Source organism: Oncorhynchus kisutch, unplaced genomic scaffold (genome assembly GCF_002021735.2).
Source record: "Oncorhynchus kisutch isolate 150728-3 unplaced genomic scaffold, Okis_V2 scaffold4072, whole genome shotgun sequence".
NCBI classification, from domain to species: domain Eukaryota; kingdom Metazoa; phylum Chordata; class Actinopteri; order Salmoniformes; family Salmonidae; genus Oncorhynchus; species Oncorhynchus kisutch.
Genome location: NW_022266017.1, coordinates 36890 through 55161, shown reverse-complemented (window position 1 = coordinate 55161; position 18272 = coordinate 36890). Strand labels below are relative to the sequence as shown.

At 41.9% G+C, this 18272-nt stretch overlaps 1 protein-coding gene across 2 annotated transcripts; it reads right to left on the bottom strand.

Moving 5' to 3' along the window:
- Nucleotides 1–1730: 1730 nt before the first annotated feature.
- Nucleotides 1731–13022, bottom strand: LOC116373849 (zinc finger protein 664-like). 2 transcript variants are annotated; one of them, XM_031822127.1, is made up of 4 exons: nucleotides 12526–13022; nucleotides 12308–12418; nucleotides 6748–6931; nucleotides 1731–6384 (listed from the first exon to the last, which is right to left on the bottom strand). In XM_031822127.1, exons 2-4 carry the CDS (start codon nucleotides 12320–12322, stop codon nucleotides 5393–5395), a joined length of 1191 nt encoding a protein of 396 aa, XP_031677987.1. In that variant the 5' UTR covers nucleotides 12323–12418; nucleotides 12526–13022; the 3' UTR covers nucleotides 1731–5392. The 2 variants fall into 2 exon arrangements, with proteins under 2 accessions (XP_031677987.1, XP_031677986.1); XM_031822126.1 differs by lacking the exons at nucleotides 12308–12418; nucleotides 12526–13022 and having other exon boundaries at nucleotides 5130–6384; nucleotides 6748–7583.
- Nucleotides 13023–18272: the final 5250 nt, after the last annotated feature.

The window sequence follows — 18272 nt, the reverse complement described above, 5'->3', positions numbered from 1 at the left end:
ATTTTCCTTGACCTGCGGTAACTCTAAATCAATAGTTGTTAATTAAGTAGTCCGAAAATGTTCACTTGCTTGACCATTCTGAAGGTCATGTAACTGTTACATGCAACATTAACCGGACAGATGTTGCATTCCGGTTTTATGATGTAATAAAAAGGTCTGGTTGAATGTATTCTGCCACTGTCTTCTTGTCTCAGCTGAGTCCAGGCATATGAACTAACAGGTTATAACAACGCAATTACCACCACATGTAATATGGCTATTTTTCTGGCTTTCTTCCCTGGTGATTTTTACCTACACACCGCTACTGGAAGGTGTAGGCTTGGCCTCATTATTTCTTCATGGTTCTGACTTTACCTGCTTGTTGCGCATTGCCTTGTATCAATCTGTGTGCTTTAGGCTAGTAGGCTACTTTGCTGAAGGACAAAATATCCCAAATGTTTATTACCACCATTGTTTATTTTGTCCAACTGTTCAAATGGAACGAATGGATATGGAAGATCAAATATGATAACTAGACATGTTATACACCACAGTAGGGATAGTGTTAATAAGTCAAAATTTACCCGATCTTTTGTTGACGCTATTAATCTTCAGCGTTTCTTAGTGACAGTAAATCTGTAGCTAGCCTACACTACAGTTACTTTCTTTGTTACAGCGTTCAGATAAAGAACCGCTAGACCAGAGCAACATCCTTTTAAATATCAAAACTCGACTTAAATTGTGACAAATGTCTTATGTAGGCTAATCTAACTTCAGAAAGATCCCGGATAAGACTAATCTATTAAAGTCAATTAAACGTTCAACACCCTATTCACCAAGAATACTGATGTCTGTTATCGTCTAACTCTACCCGAGATCCACTTGAAACAACGTCCTCTGAGAGTCCAGATAGTTTTAATTGTCTGAGGCCCAGTAAGGGACGCCTATAAAATACCAGACTGATTACAGCAGCGTTATCCGTGAAGCGAACCAGTAACACCTGATGTATGTTTAATCCGACGTCTGCAGAGTCCATGCAGCATTTATAACAATGCAACTTCCGCAGTAGTCGGTGCATTACAAGCATTTCGCTACACCCACAATAACATCTGTATGTGACCAATACGATTTGATTGTGATTTATAATTCTGCTTCACGCAGCAGAGCAGACCGAGAGCAGTTGTGAAGGAAGTGGTCTTCGGTATTATTTTACCTTTTTTTTAACGAGGTAGGCCAGTTGAGAACAAGTTCTCATTTACAACTGCTGTACAACAGTTGTATTATGGCGGTCCTCAAACTGGTATAGGTGCACGCCCCCACCTTGTGTTTTGTCTGTGTATCAGCCTAATATTCTGCAGTATTAATTCATTACACTTTTAAAAACTAATTAACCCTACACCCATTAAAACCTCATTATTCCACCCTGGACCCACCCTCTACAAGCATTTCGCTACACTCGCAATAACATCTGCTAACCATGTATGTGACAAATAAAATTTGATTTGATTTGACCCATCTTCCTCTACTACTCTCGGACACGTCTGATCTCCAGCACCATCGGTACCCCTACAGTTTACACACACAACTTTACACATTCCTTTCTTTCAAGTCCTTCTGCACACATCTCACATCTAAGAATCTCCCTGCTTACACACTGCTGGAAGGAAGTAGTCAAGGGAGATGTGTTTACAGGAAGTACCCCCCCCCCCCCCCCCCCACACACACACACATACCATCAACCAATCATATCAATGTGGAACTATACAGAGCTATAGAGCTTGTAGTCCGTTTAATTTTTTATTTATTTTTAAAATTAAGAGCTTGTAGTCCTATATCCCGGAAATGAGTTGCCTATGACTCGTTCAGCCATCCCTATGCGTAAAATTAAATGGGAGAAAGAATAGGGTTTTTGGAATAAATGCAGAAAATAAGTGTCTTAGGAGAACTTACAGGTTTTTTTCTATGAGATAGTATCAGTCAGTTAATGACCTTAAACAATTACAATATTTATTTATTACATAAATCCTTCAAAATTCAAAGTTACATTAGCTGATGAAGAGTCTCATAGAACAAAACGTACCCCCCCCCCCTTCGAATCATGGCTAAATTTGTGCCTATAAAAAGATACCATTACCACTTCACGCTTTAGAGCCCCACAGTGGATGTGTCATAACACCCATAAAACATGGTGGTCAAACAGGGAAATGGTTCCAATAGTTTTTCCACCATTCATTTATCCCATAGGAGATTTTAGAAACACTGACTATAAGGGCTGTGTTTCATGTAGGCTTACCCTGGCAAGACATTTTTTATAACCATGTTAATCTCTGTCGGACAAGGTGACTTTTAATCAATATAATATATGACATTTATCCATTTAGATGACAATGTGTGATATTGCATGGACATGGCAAACCTGCTTCTAGATCAGAGCTGCATATTATAGATGCAGTAAAGGAGTCAATGGAACGAAGACCGTTCAACAAATCTAATCTAACAAAGTGGATATTCGTCAAATCGTCATGCAGCATCTGGAAAGTATTCAGACTAGGGCTATCCCAACAAAAAAATTCTGTAGACCGAAATTCATCTGTTCTTTTGACCAACTGATCTAAATGTTTCAAAGTGTATTTTTCTACATATAGACACACCCAATGTTTTTTAATAAAATTAACTATATGCACTGATCTTATCTGATGATTTTAAGCTTACGGTTTGATGAAATAAGGCAAATGCCTCGAGGGCGCCAGAGATCTAGATAAAAAAACGTAACCTGACCCAACCATTCTCCTCGCTCCAGCTGGTTTTCTCCGATTCTGCCATTACTCTCCTGAAGTTACCAGTAACAGGCTACAAGAGGAGTTCGCAACCTTTCTCATTTGGAATGCCAATATATCTTACCATTTCTACCGATCTGCGTGCCAGTTATGGTTTTCATATGCACATTTGTCATGTGGTTAATCAAACCTAGCCAAATCTTAATAAATGGTACAAACCTAAAAAGTAACTTCTATTGCAATTGCCAACTATGTAAAAATAGCCTACATAAAGCCAACAAATAAACATTGCAGCCTGCAGGTAGAAAATATCCAGATGTTAAAAAAAATAAAAAAATATCCTATGAATCACATTGGCGACATATGGCCTGTCTGCAACGAACTTATATCAACTATTAACTTGGGTCCAGCTCGAAGCTTATGCTAGCGAACTTGCAACATGAAGAAAAAGATCAGATGAACCCTCAGTTTCCTGTTCCAATGAGCTCTGGATAGACACAGCTGTAGGCCATTTGCACAAGGGATAAGACACTTCGGCAGGAGCTCAATGGAGCTGAGTACCGGCACCTCAAAATGTTCTACTGCTTGAGCTTCCGTTAGTCTTGTAGAATATCAGCTCAAAAGTATTGTGGCGCTAATGCACCAAAATATAAACAGTAGCAGCATGAGTACCAGAACCTGTTTCAGTCCAAGTCGCGCACTGATAAGAAGTGATCAGGTAGGCCTATTATGACATTCCCACTGGATCAGAGCATGGCATTTTATCTTTTCACACTGGTTATTTAAAGTGAGAGAGCTGGAAAGATTTTCCAAATACAATGATTAACTATTGCAATTCTCAATGGATGTAAAAACAGACTTTGGTTGCTTGCTGTTTTGAGGTGAAGAAGACAACATTTACTTTGAGAAGCTCCACGGGTCATTAGTGATGGTGCGTTAAGCCAACCAGAAATACTATCAGATCTCCAAATGGGCACATTTATGTACATTTGCCCGCAGGCCAGGTAGCCTATAGGCCTACTTCTATGCATGTGGGTCCTTACTCAACATAGACAGGAGGCTCCAAACAAAAGACTGACTAAAGTGACAAAACTCATAAATGGAATGAAATCAACCAAAACTCGTTTCTCACAAGTGCAGCATAGGTTGTGCGGTCTGCAAACAACGTGTCGACTCCGACAATAATACCGGGAAGACTGTAATAATTATATTGAATGCATTAACATAAATTACTGTAACCAAAGTAACAAACCTTGTAGATTAGGAATTAACGTTTGAATGCACTACTGGTGATATGTAATGGGGAAGTGATATCAAACGCAAACAATTCACACAATGAAGTTATGAAACAATGAATGTGCACAAATTGGCAGGAGAGAGAAGCACATTGTGCATCTTTGCGCTGCATGGTCAATCCGACATCTGCATTGGCCATGCAGCATTTATGGTGATACGACCTCAGTAGAAGTCAGGGAATTCATACTTCTTGCTCTTCGCGAAACAGTGCAAGAAGTGAGTTTGTTTTCTACAGGATGTACCGTCAACGCGGAGCCAAAGAGCCCTCCACATTGTTACAAAATTTGGGAGGAGCATATATATATTTGCGCCCATCTCAGGTAACTAATCTATTGGAGGCCTAGACTAAAAGCATATTCATGCTTGATCCGAAAATGTATGTGTGTCTCACACACACGTTCCTACTTGACTAAAACCAACAGCCTGACAACCAAACAATCGACTAATTTGGGGTCATCACTGGGTCTGAATACTTTCCGAATGCACTATATGTATTGTAACAGGCTCACAATGCGGTTACTTAAGTCCAATTTGGATACATTTGGCTGTTTTTGCAGGATAACGTTTAAAAGTTGAAGTGACTTCTAAATGCTTACTCCGGTTAGCATAGCTAGTATCTGGTGGTGGTAGTCAATCATTTTTAACTGTAATGCAGTTGATTGGGGAATATGAAATTAACATTTTCTGTTTGGGGTTGACATACAAGCATTATACTCTGATTTGTACCTCAATATATTGTGACATACACATATAAACAATAGTCTAAACGTAGGATAATTTTGCTGGGGGGCAATGAAGAGATTCAGGATTATTCCCCCATGGCCTTTTCTTTCCATGGCAATTCCATTGTTTTGCTCGAGTTCGATTGACTTCTTTACTGCATCTACAGTTGAAGTCGGAAGTTTACATACACTTAGGTTGGAGCCATTAAAACTTGTTTTTCAACCACTCCACAGATTTCTTGTTAACAAACTATAGTTTGGCAAGTCAGTTAGGACATTTACTTTGTGTATGACACGTAATTTTCCCAACATTTGTTTACAGCTTATTCACTAATAATTCACTATCACAATTCCAGTGGGTCAGAAGTTTATATACACTGTGCCTTTTAAACAGGTTGACTGTGCCTTTAAACAGGTTGGAAAATTCCAGAAAATTGACATGGCTTTAGAAGCTTCTGAACCTGAAAGACCGCTCAGCAAGGAAGAAGCCACTGCTCCAAAACCGCCATAAAAAGCCAGACTACGGTTTGCGACTGCACATGGGGACAAAGATCGTACATTTTTAGTTTTCTGGTGTTTTTCCACATAGGCCCTAAATGAACAACGCTTTCCACACATCTAAGGTTTCTCTCCAGTGTGTGTTTGCTGGTGTGAATTTAGGTTCCCTGATTGACTGAAGCTCTTCCCACACTGATCACAGGTATAAGGTTTCTCTCCAGTGTGTGTTCGCTGGTGTGTATTCAGGTGTACGGATTGACTGAATCTCTTGCCACAATGATCACAGCTGTAAGGCTTCTCGCCAGTGTGTGTTCGCTGGTGTATAATCAGGGAGAAAGCTACAGCAAAGCTCTTCCCACACTGACCACAGCAAAAAGGTTTCTTTGCTGTGTGTATGCGCTGGTGTATAGTTAGTGTTTCTGAAGAAGCAAAGCTCTTTCCACACTGATAACAACTATAAGGCTTATCTCTGGTGTGTGTTCGCTGGTGTGTAGTCAGATTGGAAGCTACAGCAAAGCTCTTCCCACATAGACAGACATAAGGTTTCTCTCCAGTGTGTGTACGCTGGTGTCTAGTCAGGGAGGAAGTTAGAGCAAAGTTCTTCCCACACTGATCACAGCTAAAAGGCTTCACTCCAGTGTGTGTTAGTTGGTGTGTTGTCAGGTGGCCAGACTGACTGAAGCTCTTCCCACATTGATCACAGCTATAAGGCTTCACTCCAGTGTGTGTTAGCTTGTGTATGTTTAGGGCGCCCAAAAAAGCAAAGCTTTTCCCACAATCAAGGCAGGGGTAAGGCCTCTCCCCTGAATGAATTCTCAGATGATATTTTAAGGTTTGAGATGCAGTGAAACTCTTCCCACACTGAGAGCAGCAGTGCGGTTTCTTTCCTGTGTGAATCCGCTGGTGAATAATGAAGCCACTTCGGCTTGTGAAATTCTTCCCACAGTCAGAGCAGCAGTGGTGAGGTTTCTTCCCTGTACGTCTCTGCTGGGGTTTCTTGAGATGTTCTGATTTGGAGAGAGTCTTCTCTGTCTCTTCAGCAACATCATGTGGCTGAGGCTCCCCAGATGATAAGCCCCTCCCACTGAGAGAACGAGAGTTAGGGGTGTCCCCTGTGAAAGACATTGAATAATTAGGTTTTGGAAATATGTGTGAATAAATACGTTTGTTATTTCGCAGACGCTCTGATCCAGAGAGAATTACAGCAGCAATTAGGGTTAAGTACCTTGCTCAAGGACACATGGACAGATTTTTCACCTAGTCGGCTTAGAGATTCTAACCAGCAACCTTACAATTAGTGGCCCTGATCATCAATATACACTCAGTGGAGTGGCCCGTTTATTAAGTAAACCCCCCTCCGTTCACGAAACTGGATCGACAATTTACTGGCCACTGAGTGTTTACTGTTTATCAATCAATTAACAGAAATTACAGAACCATATTGTGTTCTCATCCACACACCCCATTGTTCTTACTTGATGATATCAGATCTCCATCTCCCTCCTTGTGTCCTTCTCTCACAGTTCCACTCTGCCCTGGTGTTTTCCTGCAGTCGACCAGCCGCACAGAAACCCTCTTCAGATCCAGCAGTAAGGCACTCCCAGGAGAGTTGTGACCAGGGGACTCCGGCAGGGTGGAGGGGGACGAACTAGCTCTGTCCTGGTGACCACAGAAGTATTGTACATAAAATATCATTAGACCAAACATTTGATTACTTTATAATACCTTCTTTCTCCTGAAGTGTGTAATCGTTCACTACTTTACACTTCAATCACTTCAGAGAATTTTTCAAATGTTAGTGGTATATTTTTTTACAAATTTAAAAATGTATAACACTTCTAATTTTTCTAAATGGAAGTAGTACACTTGTAATGCCTCCTGTCTTATGTTCAGAACCTTTGAGTATTCATTGGAGTTGAACAAGTTTTTCACCCCTGAGCCAATCTTGGTTAACCCAGAACTAATGTCTCTTGTAATTAGTCAGCCGCACGATTTAGTTCTGAGTTCATACGTGTTAGGATGAGAGCTTAACAGATGCTAGAAGGAAGAGCTCCACCCTCTCAAGATATGGGCCGAATGTCCCCTCCCCTTTCCAAAATGTTGGCGAACGCCAACACCTGCGAAACCGTGATTTGTCGTAATAACCAGAGGAAAAAGCAAAACACCTGAACTACTTCTGCTCATAATGTAGTATTTAGCACTAAATCCATCAATTATTTGGTTTTACCTTCCACCCTGAATTAAATGAATGTCAATTTATAGAGTTATCCCCATGAAGAACAGAGCCACCGCTTTCTGTTGCCTTTTACAGTTTGTTTCTAGCCTAAAGCGTTGCAGAGTTATGTTATCCTATACATTTATATAATCAGGGTTTGGGGGGCATTAGCCCCTCACCCACCCCAAGCTCCACACCACTGAAATGGCCAGACAAATATCCAACTGTCCTGACGTTGCCCTCTTTGGGAACAGCAAGCCCCATCCCCCTCTCCCTGTCTGCAACCTTTTTGTCCTCTCGTGATTGAGAAAAACATGGTCTACTGAGAATTTCTCGAAGTTGGGGTTTTATTCGGAATTGCAGAAAAGGGCTGTCCCAGGATGCCCGACCCTAACTGGGCTCATGGGCGGTCCTCTGATTTAGTTAAACTCCAAAGGGAATTGGAGTTTCCTTTAATAAAAAGTACAAAATCACATTACACAATTTTACAAACAGTATCATCCTCACTCATTCATCTTATACAACAATTAAATGTAAACCTCATATCTGAGGCTATTATATAAACAGTGTTATGGTAATGTGGCCGCACCGTCTCCCATGAGCCCCGCAAAATTGCACCAAATGGACCAGTTCGTAGCTGGATTCTTCACCGATCTTTTATACCTTCTCCGGAACATAAATGTTGTTCGGACCTCAAGTTCTGTGAGGTGGAAGAAATGCCTTTGTTCTCTATGAAAATTCACTCTCTCTATACTGTGGCCATGAGGAGATAATATCTTCAAGGAATTTACAACCTCTCTGACCACAGCAGCCTAGTTGAAGGAGGCAGGCAGGGGGATGGGGCTGGGGCTTGCTGTACCCAAAGAGGGCAACATCATGACAAAAGCCATCACTAGCCGGTGTCCACCCAGTACCCTGCCCGGAACTTTGTCACTAGCTGACTACCACCCGGTTGTGCTACCCTATGTACATAGACATGGAACACTGGTCACTTGAATAATGTTTACATACTGTTACCCACTTCATATGTATATACTGTATTCTAGTCAAGGCCATGCTATTCAACTATTTCTGTATATATACACACACATAATATATATATATATATATATATATATATACACACTATTCGATCCTACGTATTCTACAGATATAGTAAATATTCCATCCACATACTGTCTCTACATCCTGTGATGGAAAATGTTATCATGTGAAGAGCAGCCTTGAAAATGTTCATCTTGTCAAATAATCCTTGGTTCCTGCCTGAACTTGGTAAAGATATGAAGAGGGGCAACATGACACCCTCCTCAGGACCATCTGGCAGAACGGCCAGAATATGTTCTATAAGTTAAGACAGGAGGCGGTGCCAGACATGCCAGAACCAACACTATGAACATTGTTCTATACGTTAAGACAGGAGGCGGTGCCAGACATGCCAGAACCAACCCTATGAACTCTGTAACGTGTCTGTAACCAGTATATAAGAGATCTAATGGGACTTCCCTGAGGGAGATACCTTCAGAACGGTACTTTATACTTCTAAGTTTGACCTCTCCAGCATGCTGATAAAACAATGATTCTTTTAAGATTGACTTTCAGTGTCCCTGTGTTGCATTTACACGACTATCCCATCATACACCACATGACCAAAGGTATAGGGACACCTGCTCGTCGAACAACTCTTAACAAAATCACAGGCATTAATATGGAGTTGGTCCCCCCTTTTGCTGCTATAACAGCCTCCACTCTGCTGGGAAGGCTTTCCACTAGATGTTGGCGCATTGCTGTTGGGACTTGCTTCAATTCAGCCACGAGCATTAGTGAGGTTGGGCATTGATGTTGGCCGTTTAGGCCTGGCTCTGGGATGAATTAGAACCCAGACCCCAAGGTGTTTGATGGGGTTGAGGACAGGGCTCTGTGCGGGCCAGTGAAGTTCTTCCACACCAATCTCGACAAAACATTTCTGTATTGACCTCACTTTGTGCACAGGAGCATTGTCATGCTGAAACAGGAAAGGGCCTTCCCCAAACTGTTACCACAAAGTTGGAAGGGCAGAATGTCATTGTATGCTATAGTATTACGAATTCCCTTCACTGGAACTAAGGGGCCTAGCCCGAACCATGAAAAACAGTCCCAGACAATTATTCCTCATCCACCAAACTTTACAGTTGGCACTATGCATTGGAGCAGGTAGCATTCTCCTGGCATCCACCAAACCCAGATTTGTCCGTTGGCGGCGAGCCTTACACCTCTCCAGCCGACGCTTCGCATTGCGCATGGTGATCTTAGGCTTGTGTGCGGCTGCTCAGCTATGGAAACCCATTTCATGAAACTCCCGACCAACAGTTATTATGCTGACATTGCGTCCAGAGGCAGTTTGGTACCCGGTAGGAAATGTTGGAACTGAGGACAAACGATTTTTACCTGCTACGCGCTTCAGTACTCGGCGGTCTCATTCTGTGAGTTGCGTACCCCGTATTCTTATCGGCAGACTCAACAGCCTTGGTTTCTCATATGACTGCCTCGCCTGGTTCACCAACTACTTCTCAGATAGTTCAGTGTGTCAAATCGGAAGGCCTGTTGTCTAGAACTCTGGCAGTCTCTATGGGGATACCACAGGGTTCAATTCTCGGGCTGACTCTTTTCTCTGCGTATATCAATGATGTCATTCTTGCTGCGGGTGATTCCCTGATCCACCTCTACGCAGACGACAACATTCTATATACATTTGGCCCTTCTAAATGTAGCCGATGTGAAATGGCTAGCTAGTTAGCGGTGGTGCGTGCTACTTGAAATAGTGGTTCCCCTTGCTCTGCAAGGGCTGCGGCTTTTGTGGAGCGTTGGTAAAGATGCTTCGAGGGTGACTGTTGACGTGTGCAGAGCGTCCCTGGTTCGCGCCCAGGTCGGGGCGAGGGGACGGGCGTAAAGTCTTTACTGTTACATAAACAAATAACACAAGCTCTAAGGCCACAAGACGTTGTACCTCCTGCTATGCTCTCAACGTGAGGATCGGTACAAACAAAGTAATGGGACTTGCTGAAGCTGCCATCTTGTGCCGTTGTTTTCCACGTACATCTTTTCAAGAACTGACTGTGTTAACAAACCTCCAAACGAGCTTCAATGCCATACAGCACTCCTTCCGTGGCCTCCAACTGCTCTTAAACGCTAGTAAAGCTAAATGCATGCTCTTCAACTGTTCGCTGCCTGCACCCGCCCGCCCGACTAGCATCACTACTCTGGACGGTTCTGACTTAGAATATGTGGACAACTACAAATACCTAGGTGTCTGGCTAGACTGTAAACTTTACTTCCAGACTCATATTAAACATCTCCAATCCAAAATTAAATCTAGAATCAGCTTCCTATTCACGCCGCCAAACATGCCCTCCTAAAACTGACTATCCTACCGATCCTTGACTTCGGCGATGTCATAGCTAGCTAGTGTTTGGTAGAAATTACAACATTGTTATTCAAATGACCTTTTATATTAGAATATTCTTCAATTAGTACTTTCACACTGTCTGTTGGCCTGAGAGGAGCCTCTGGTGCCTAATGCTGGCAGTTTATTTACAATGCCTTGGTGATGAAACCTAAACTACATTCCACTGCATGATTAGTGTCTGTGTCAAATGCTGTTCTGCCAGGAAAACTCTCCCCCCAGTTTCTCTTTCACATCACAAATGGACACTGGACTTCATCTGTTGAGGGAAGGATCTAGTGTCCAATGTTGTATTATAATTTCTGTATAAACAAGCAGTAAATGACCTAGACAGACATCTGGCGCCATGTAAATCTTGCTGTCTGTTACTGTCTGTACCCTTGTATAATTTCACAAATCTGTTACTTATGAGGACTCAGGAGGACTATAAAAAGTAGTAACCTAACCCTGCTTATTTGGGCTTTTTGCTCTACACCATCTGGTGACCGGTAACCCTCCATTACTGCCGTAATTAATAATAAAGTTGGATGGTTTTGTAGAAATCTAAAAGTCTCTCCTTTTGATTAGAATAATTACAAGTTGCAAAAGTTCATTGTATTGCATTGTAAGTTAACTGCGTGACAATTTTGTTTTTAACTGATGTAACGTTAGCTCGCTAATTATGTTTTGTGGGAAAATGTAGGACTGCCGTTTGGACATGAACTAGCTATCGTCAGCTGGTCTGGTCTGTTAGGTAACTTTAGTCATTTTTTTAACAAACCTTCCAGAAACAATTACACCTTTCATTGCCTGTTAGCTAGCTGCAGAGGCTAGCTGCTGGACTTGGGACAAACAAGCTAACTTCAGCTAATAGCAGCTGTATTGTTGCCAAGCAACAGAGATGCTGACCAGGTTCGAATTTAGAACTCTGAGATGAAGCTGAAAATAAATTCGTATCAGAAATGCTACAAAAAGGAAGCACGTCATTGGTTCTTAAATGAACGGAAATGTGCACCTGAGGTAATGCTGGAATAGTGGAGGCAGCCCGTTTTCTTTGCGACTTGCGGTAACTAAATCAATAGTTATTTAGTAGTTCTAAAATGTCGGAATGTCGGAAACAATAAGTGGCTTGACCATGCATAAGGTCATGTAACTTTGTTACTTGCAAAATGTATGACTGAACAAAAAGTGTGGTTGAATTTATTCTGCCACTGTCTTGTCAATGCATATTAACTAACAGGTTATAGAGCAAACAACGCAATTATCACTGGCTTCCTGGTGATTTTACCGCTACTGCAAGGTGTAGCTTTAGCTTTATTTCTCCATGGCTTTATTTAGCTTTATTTATCCATAGCATATCCATAGCTTTATTTAGCTTTATTTCTCCATGGTCTTACTTTACCTGCTCGTTGCGCATTGCCTTGTATCAATGCGTGCGCTTTAGGCTAGTAGGCTACTTTGCTGAAGGACAACATTTCCCAGGGTTTATTGCCACCATTTGTTTTCTGTCCAGCTGTTCAAATGAAACGAATGGATGTGGAAGATCAAAGTTGATAACTAGACCTAGACATGTTATACACCACATTAGGCATACTGTTAATAAAAGTAAACTGAACTTACCCGATCCATAGTGGAAGCTATTCTTTCTTCAGCGTTTATTCAAATAAAAAAGTGACATTAAATCTGTAGCTAGCCTACATTTACAGTTACTTTCTTTGTTGCAGAATTCAGATTTAAAAAACAGCTAGATCAGAGCGATCAGATGTCATTATCAATATCAAAACTTAAGTGGTGATAAATAATCTTAGTTTAGAAAGATCCTGGATAAGATTTTACCTGATCTATTAAAGTAAATAAAACGTTCAACACCCTATTCACCAAGAATCATGTTGTCTGTTATCGTCTAACTCAACCCGAGAGTCTGTTGGAACAACGTCCTCTTCGAGAGTCCAGATAGTTGTAATTATCTAAGGCCCAGTAATGGAAGCCTATAAAATACCAGACTGATTGCAGCAGCGCTATCCGTGCAGTGAACCAGAAAACCCCGATGTATGTTCAATCCGACGTCCTCATTTACAGCAATGCAACCGTGGTCGAAGTCAAGACTTCCCGCGAGAGCTGTTGAAAAGCAATAAAACGGTCTTCTTCTTCGGTATTATAAGCGCTTCGCATACAATTGTTAAGTGCATGTCGCCACCTACTGATTTGTCTGTTTATCAGCGTACTATTTTGTAGTACTATTCTGTAGAATGAAATCATTACACTTTGAAAAAAATGCCCAACCAACTAACCCTACACCCATTAAAACTTTAGAATTATTCCACTTCTTTGGCCCTCTGATTCAACACCAGACCAGCAGACTGGGAGGACGGGATATTATCGTTCAAAACACCTTGTAACTCTGCAGTAAAATATTGTACACCCAAGATCTTTGCAGCTGCCACCACATCTATCCACTGTGATTTATATTCTATTCCTGCGGTACAGTTGACAACCATGGCCATGAACACCAAAACAAATAAAAAATACTGAAACATGTTATTCTTATCACTCTCTATTGACATCGGCCTAATCACAGGGATCCTCTCAGGATCCTTCACCCTGGACCCATCTTCCTCTTCTGACCTCTACCTAATCACAGAGACCCTCTCAGGATCCTTCACCCTGGACCCATCTTCCTCTACTGACCTCCGCCTAATCACAGGGATCCTCTCAGGATCCTTCACCCTGGACCCATCTTCCTCTACTGACCTCTACCTAATCACAGGGATCCTCTCAGGATCCTTCACCCTGGACCCATCTTCCTCTACTGACCTCCGCCTAATCACAGAGACCCTCTCAGGATCCTTCACCCTGGACCCATCTTCCTCTACTGACCTCCGCCTAATCACAGAGACCCTCTCAGGATCCTTCACCCTGGACCCATCTTCCTCTACTGACCTCCGCCTAATCACAGGGATCCTCTCAGGATCTTTCACCCTGGACCCATCTTCCTCTACTGACCTCTACCTAATCACAGAGACCCTCTCAGGATCCTTCACCCTGGACCCATCTTCCTCTTCTGACCTCTACCTAATCACAGGGATCCTCTCAGGATCCTTCACCCTGGACCCATCTTCCTCTACTGACCTCTACCTAATCACAGGGATCCTCTCAGGATCTTTCACCCTGGACCCATCTTCCTCTACTGACCTCCACCTAATCACAGGGATCCTCTCAGGATCTTTCACCCTGGACCCATCTTCCTCTACTGACCTCCGCCTAATCACAGGGATCCTCTCAGGATCTTTCACCCTGGACCCATCTTCCTCTATTGACCTCTGTCTAATTACAGAGACCCTCTCAGGATCTTTCACCCTGGACCCATCTCACTCTCTATTGACCTCCGCCTAATCACAGGGATCCTCTCAGGATCTTTCACCCTGGACCCATCTCACTCTCTATTGACCTCGGCCTAATTACAGGGATCCTCTCAGGATCCTTCACCCTGGACCCATCTTCCTCTACTACTCCCTTCACTCCCTCAGCATACAACAACTTCTGCACTACTGTGATCCTGGTAACCTCAACCTGTCTTTCTCTCACCGGACACATCTGATCTCCAGCACCATGTGTACCCCTACAGTTTATACACACAACTTTTTTACATCAATACTACACATTCCTTTCTCTCAGGTCCTCCTGCACACTTCTCACATCTAGGAATCTCCCTGATACACACTGCTGGAAGGAAGTTGTCAAGGAAAGGAGTTTGTGTTTATACAGGAAGTACCACCTCACTTACCGTAAACCAATCATGTCAATGTCGCGCTATTTGAGCTCTTCAGCTTGTAGTCTCAAAACTCGGAAATGAGTTACTTTTGGCTCGTTCAGCCATCTCAATGGGAAAATGTATGGGGAAAAATGTGGGTTTTGGAATTGATGGCGAAAATAAGGTTCGCACAGGCTAAGGAGATCTTATATGTTTTTGTTCTATGAGATAATAGCAGTCAGTGAGTATGACCTTTATGAATTATGAAGCCTTTGTGATGTGCTTGTTTTATTACAGAAATACTTCAAAATTCACAAGAAGTGACATTCGCTGATAGATTGTATAGCATCTAAACCTGTGTTTCCAACATACCTTATTGTCTGCATTTATCCAAACATCATACAAAAACACCATTCATTTCCCCATAGGCTTTGTCCAGCGAACCATGGCAAAATTAGTGCCTATAAAATGATGGCATTACTATTTCTCTCTATAGAGCCCCACCGTGGACGAGTCATAATACCCATAAAACCTAGTGGCCAAACAGGGAAATGGGTCCAATTGTTTTCCACCATTCATTTTTCCCAATAGGTGATTTCCATTAGGCTTTCCCTGGTGAGACATTTTGATAACCATGTAAATCTCTCTCGGAGAAGGTGTCTTTTATCAATATAGTCTGCACGATTTACTCTCAAATGTCACTAATGCTAATTAGCATTAAAGTAGACATCATGCAATGCTTCAGACCCATAAAAGCTCCTGCACATCATCTCCAGCTGACAACATCACTAAACAGGTATTGTGTAATTTTGAAACTTCCCCATGACAGGTCACCGAATTGTCAATTTAAAGAAATGCAGCAAGTTTATTCATTACTACATTTAGATCATTAAACCAGACATGCTTACGTTTATGCTAGATCATTGATTGCAAGATATTAGCTCTTGTACGTTAGTCTTTTAATAAATGCTTAACAGTAAACCTAGACACTTGTTACGGCTATCCTCGTCATCTGATGAGGAATATGAAGGATCGGACCAATATACAGCATGGTAAGTGTCCATGTTCATATTTATTTAAACTCAGAACACTAAGACAAAATAACAAAAAATAGACCAACACGAAACAGTTCTGTCTGGTGCAGAGACAGAAAACAACTACCCACAACCCATAGTGGGAAAACAGGCTGCCTAAGTATGGTTCTCAATCAGAGACAACGGTCGACAGCTGCCTCTGATTGGGAACCATACCAGGCCAAACACAGAAATACAAAACATAGAATGCCCACCCCAACTCACGCCCTGACCAAACTAAAACAGAGACATAAAAAAGGAACTAAGGTCAGGACGTGACAGCACTTGCATCTCATAGTATTCCGAATGGTGATTCAAGGCTCGCTACCTACATACATTGATCTTTCCTTGACCTCATGAATATTATTATTCAATATATTATGGATTAGTTTTAGTATCATTTTAATCAATTTAGATATCACTTTAATTTTATATTTTTATATTAACTTCCTATTTAGAAGATAATGGATTGAATTCATATTACATTGAATACATTAATATACACCTATTGTTGAAACATTATTCTACATAATGACATTATAATAATAGTATCATGAGTACATTTCCTATGATAACATTTATCAATTTAGATCCCAATGTGTGATATTACAGACACAGAGGAGACCTGATGCTAGATCAGAGCTGCACATTATGCTCCACAGAGGTTACCATGGTGATCAGACTAAGGCAACTGTTTGACAATGGGAGATGGATATGACTGTTCATAGACAGACCTAAGGTTTGTTCGCTGGTGTGAATTCAGGCTCCCTGATTGACTGACGCTCTTCCCACACTGATCACAGCAATAAGGCTTATTTCTCTCCAGCGTGTGTTATCTTGTGTCTATTCAGGTTGTAAGCAACAGCGAAGCTCTTCCCACACTGATCACAGCTATAAGGCTTCACTCCTGCGTGTGTTAGCTTGGGTATGGTTAGGGCTCCTACACTAACAAAGCTTTTCCCACAATCAAGGCAGGGGTAAGGCTTCTCCCCTGTATGAATTCTCAGATGAGATTTGAAGGTGTTAGAAGCAGAGAAACTCTTCCCACACTGAACTTATGTAAGGTTTCTCTCCAATGTGAATCTACTGGTGAATAATGAAGCCACTCCTTCTAGTGAAACTCTTCCCACAGTCAGAGCAGCAGTGGTGAGATTTCTTCCCTGTACGTCTCTGCTGGTGTTTCTTGGGGTGTTCTGATCTGGAGAGATTCTTCTTTGTCTTGTCCGCAACATGATGTTGTTGAGGCTTCCCAGATAAGTCCCTACCACTGAGAGAGCAACGGTTAGGAGTGTCCCCTGTGAAACAAACACATTGAATAAATAGGTTTTGGAAACATGGGTCCATAAACAAATACAATAACAATTAGGGTTAAGTACCTTGCTAAAAAGGTAAAGACAGATTTTTCACCTCCTTAACGAAACTGTATCTATAATTTACTGGCCACTGAGTGCTTTACTGTTTTATAATGTCATAAAATTACCTTTCAAAAGTGAACCCCTGAGCGGACCCCCACCCCATCATGGGCTACCACCTCCACCCCGACCACCACTACTCAAGAGGTCACTACATGCCTCAGAGAAGTCAGAAGACTGTAAGAGTGCAACATGCCTCAGAGAAGTCAGAAGACTGTAAGAGTGCAACATGCCTCAGAAGTCAGAAGACTGTAAGAGTGCAACATGCCTCAGAGAAGTCAGAAGACTGTAAGAGTGCAACATGCCTCAGAGAAGTCAGAAGACTGTAAGAGTGCAACATGCCTCAGAGAAGTCAGAAGACTGTAAGAGTGCAACATGCCTCAGAGAAGTCAGAAGACTGTAAGAGTGCAACATGCCTCAGAGAAGTCAGAAGACTGTAAGAGTGCAACATGCCTCAGAGAAGTCAGAAGACTGTAAGAGTGCAACATGCCTCAGAGAAGTCAGAAGACTGTAAGAGAGCAACATGCCTCAGAGAAGTCAGAAGACTGTAAGAGTGCAACATGCCTCAGAGAAGTCAGAAGACTGTAAGAGTGCAACATGCCTCAGAGAAGTCAGAAGACTGTAAGAGTGCAACATGCCTCAGAGAAGTCAGAAGACTGTAAGAGTGCAACATGCCTCAGAGAAGTCAGAAGACTGTAAGAGTGCAACATGCCTCAGAGAAGTCAGAAGACTGTAAGAGTGCAACATGCCTCAGAGAAGTCAGAAGACTGTAAGAGAGCAACATATTTTCAGATAACAACAGGAAATAGACAAACATACTTTGATTAATGCAATGTGTTGTCAGTTGGACAAAACAGGGCCAAAATACACATTAGGAAAAGGTGAAGATCATTGAAGCAAATGAAAAAGGGTAATGGATGAAGTATGGACCGTTGCATGAAGAAGGTGAAGTGTAAAGAACATTTTGACTCTGACTCCAATATGATGTGAATGCTAAAGACCCATAATTGTATCAATGAATCTAACCAAGGTAGCGAGCCTTGAGTCACCACTCAAGATACTATATGATGCAAGTGTCTAGGTTTACCATTATGCATTCATTAAAAGACTACGTGACAAGAGCTAATATCT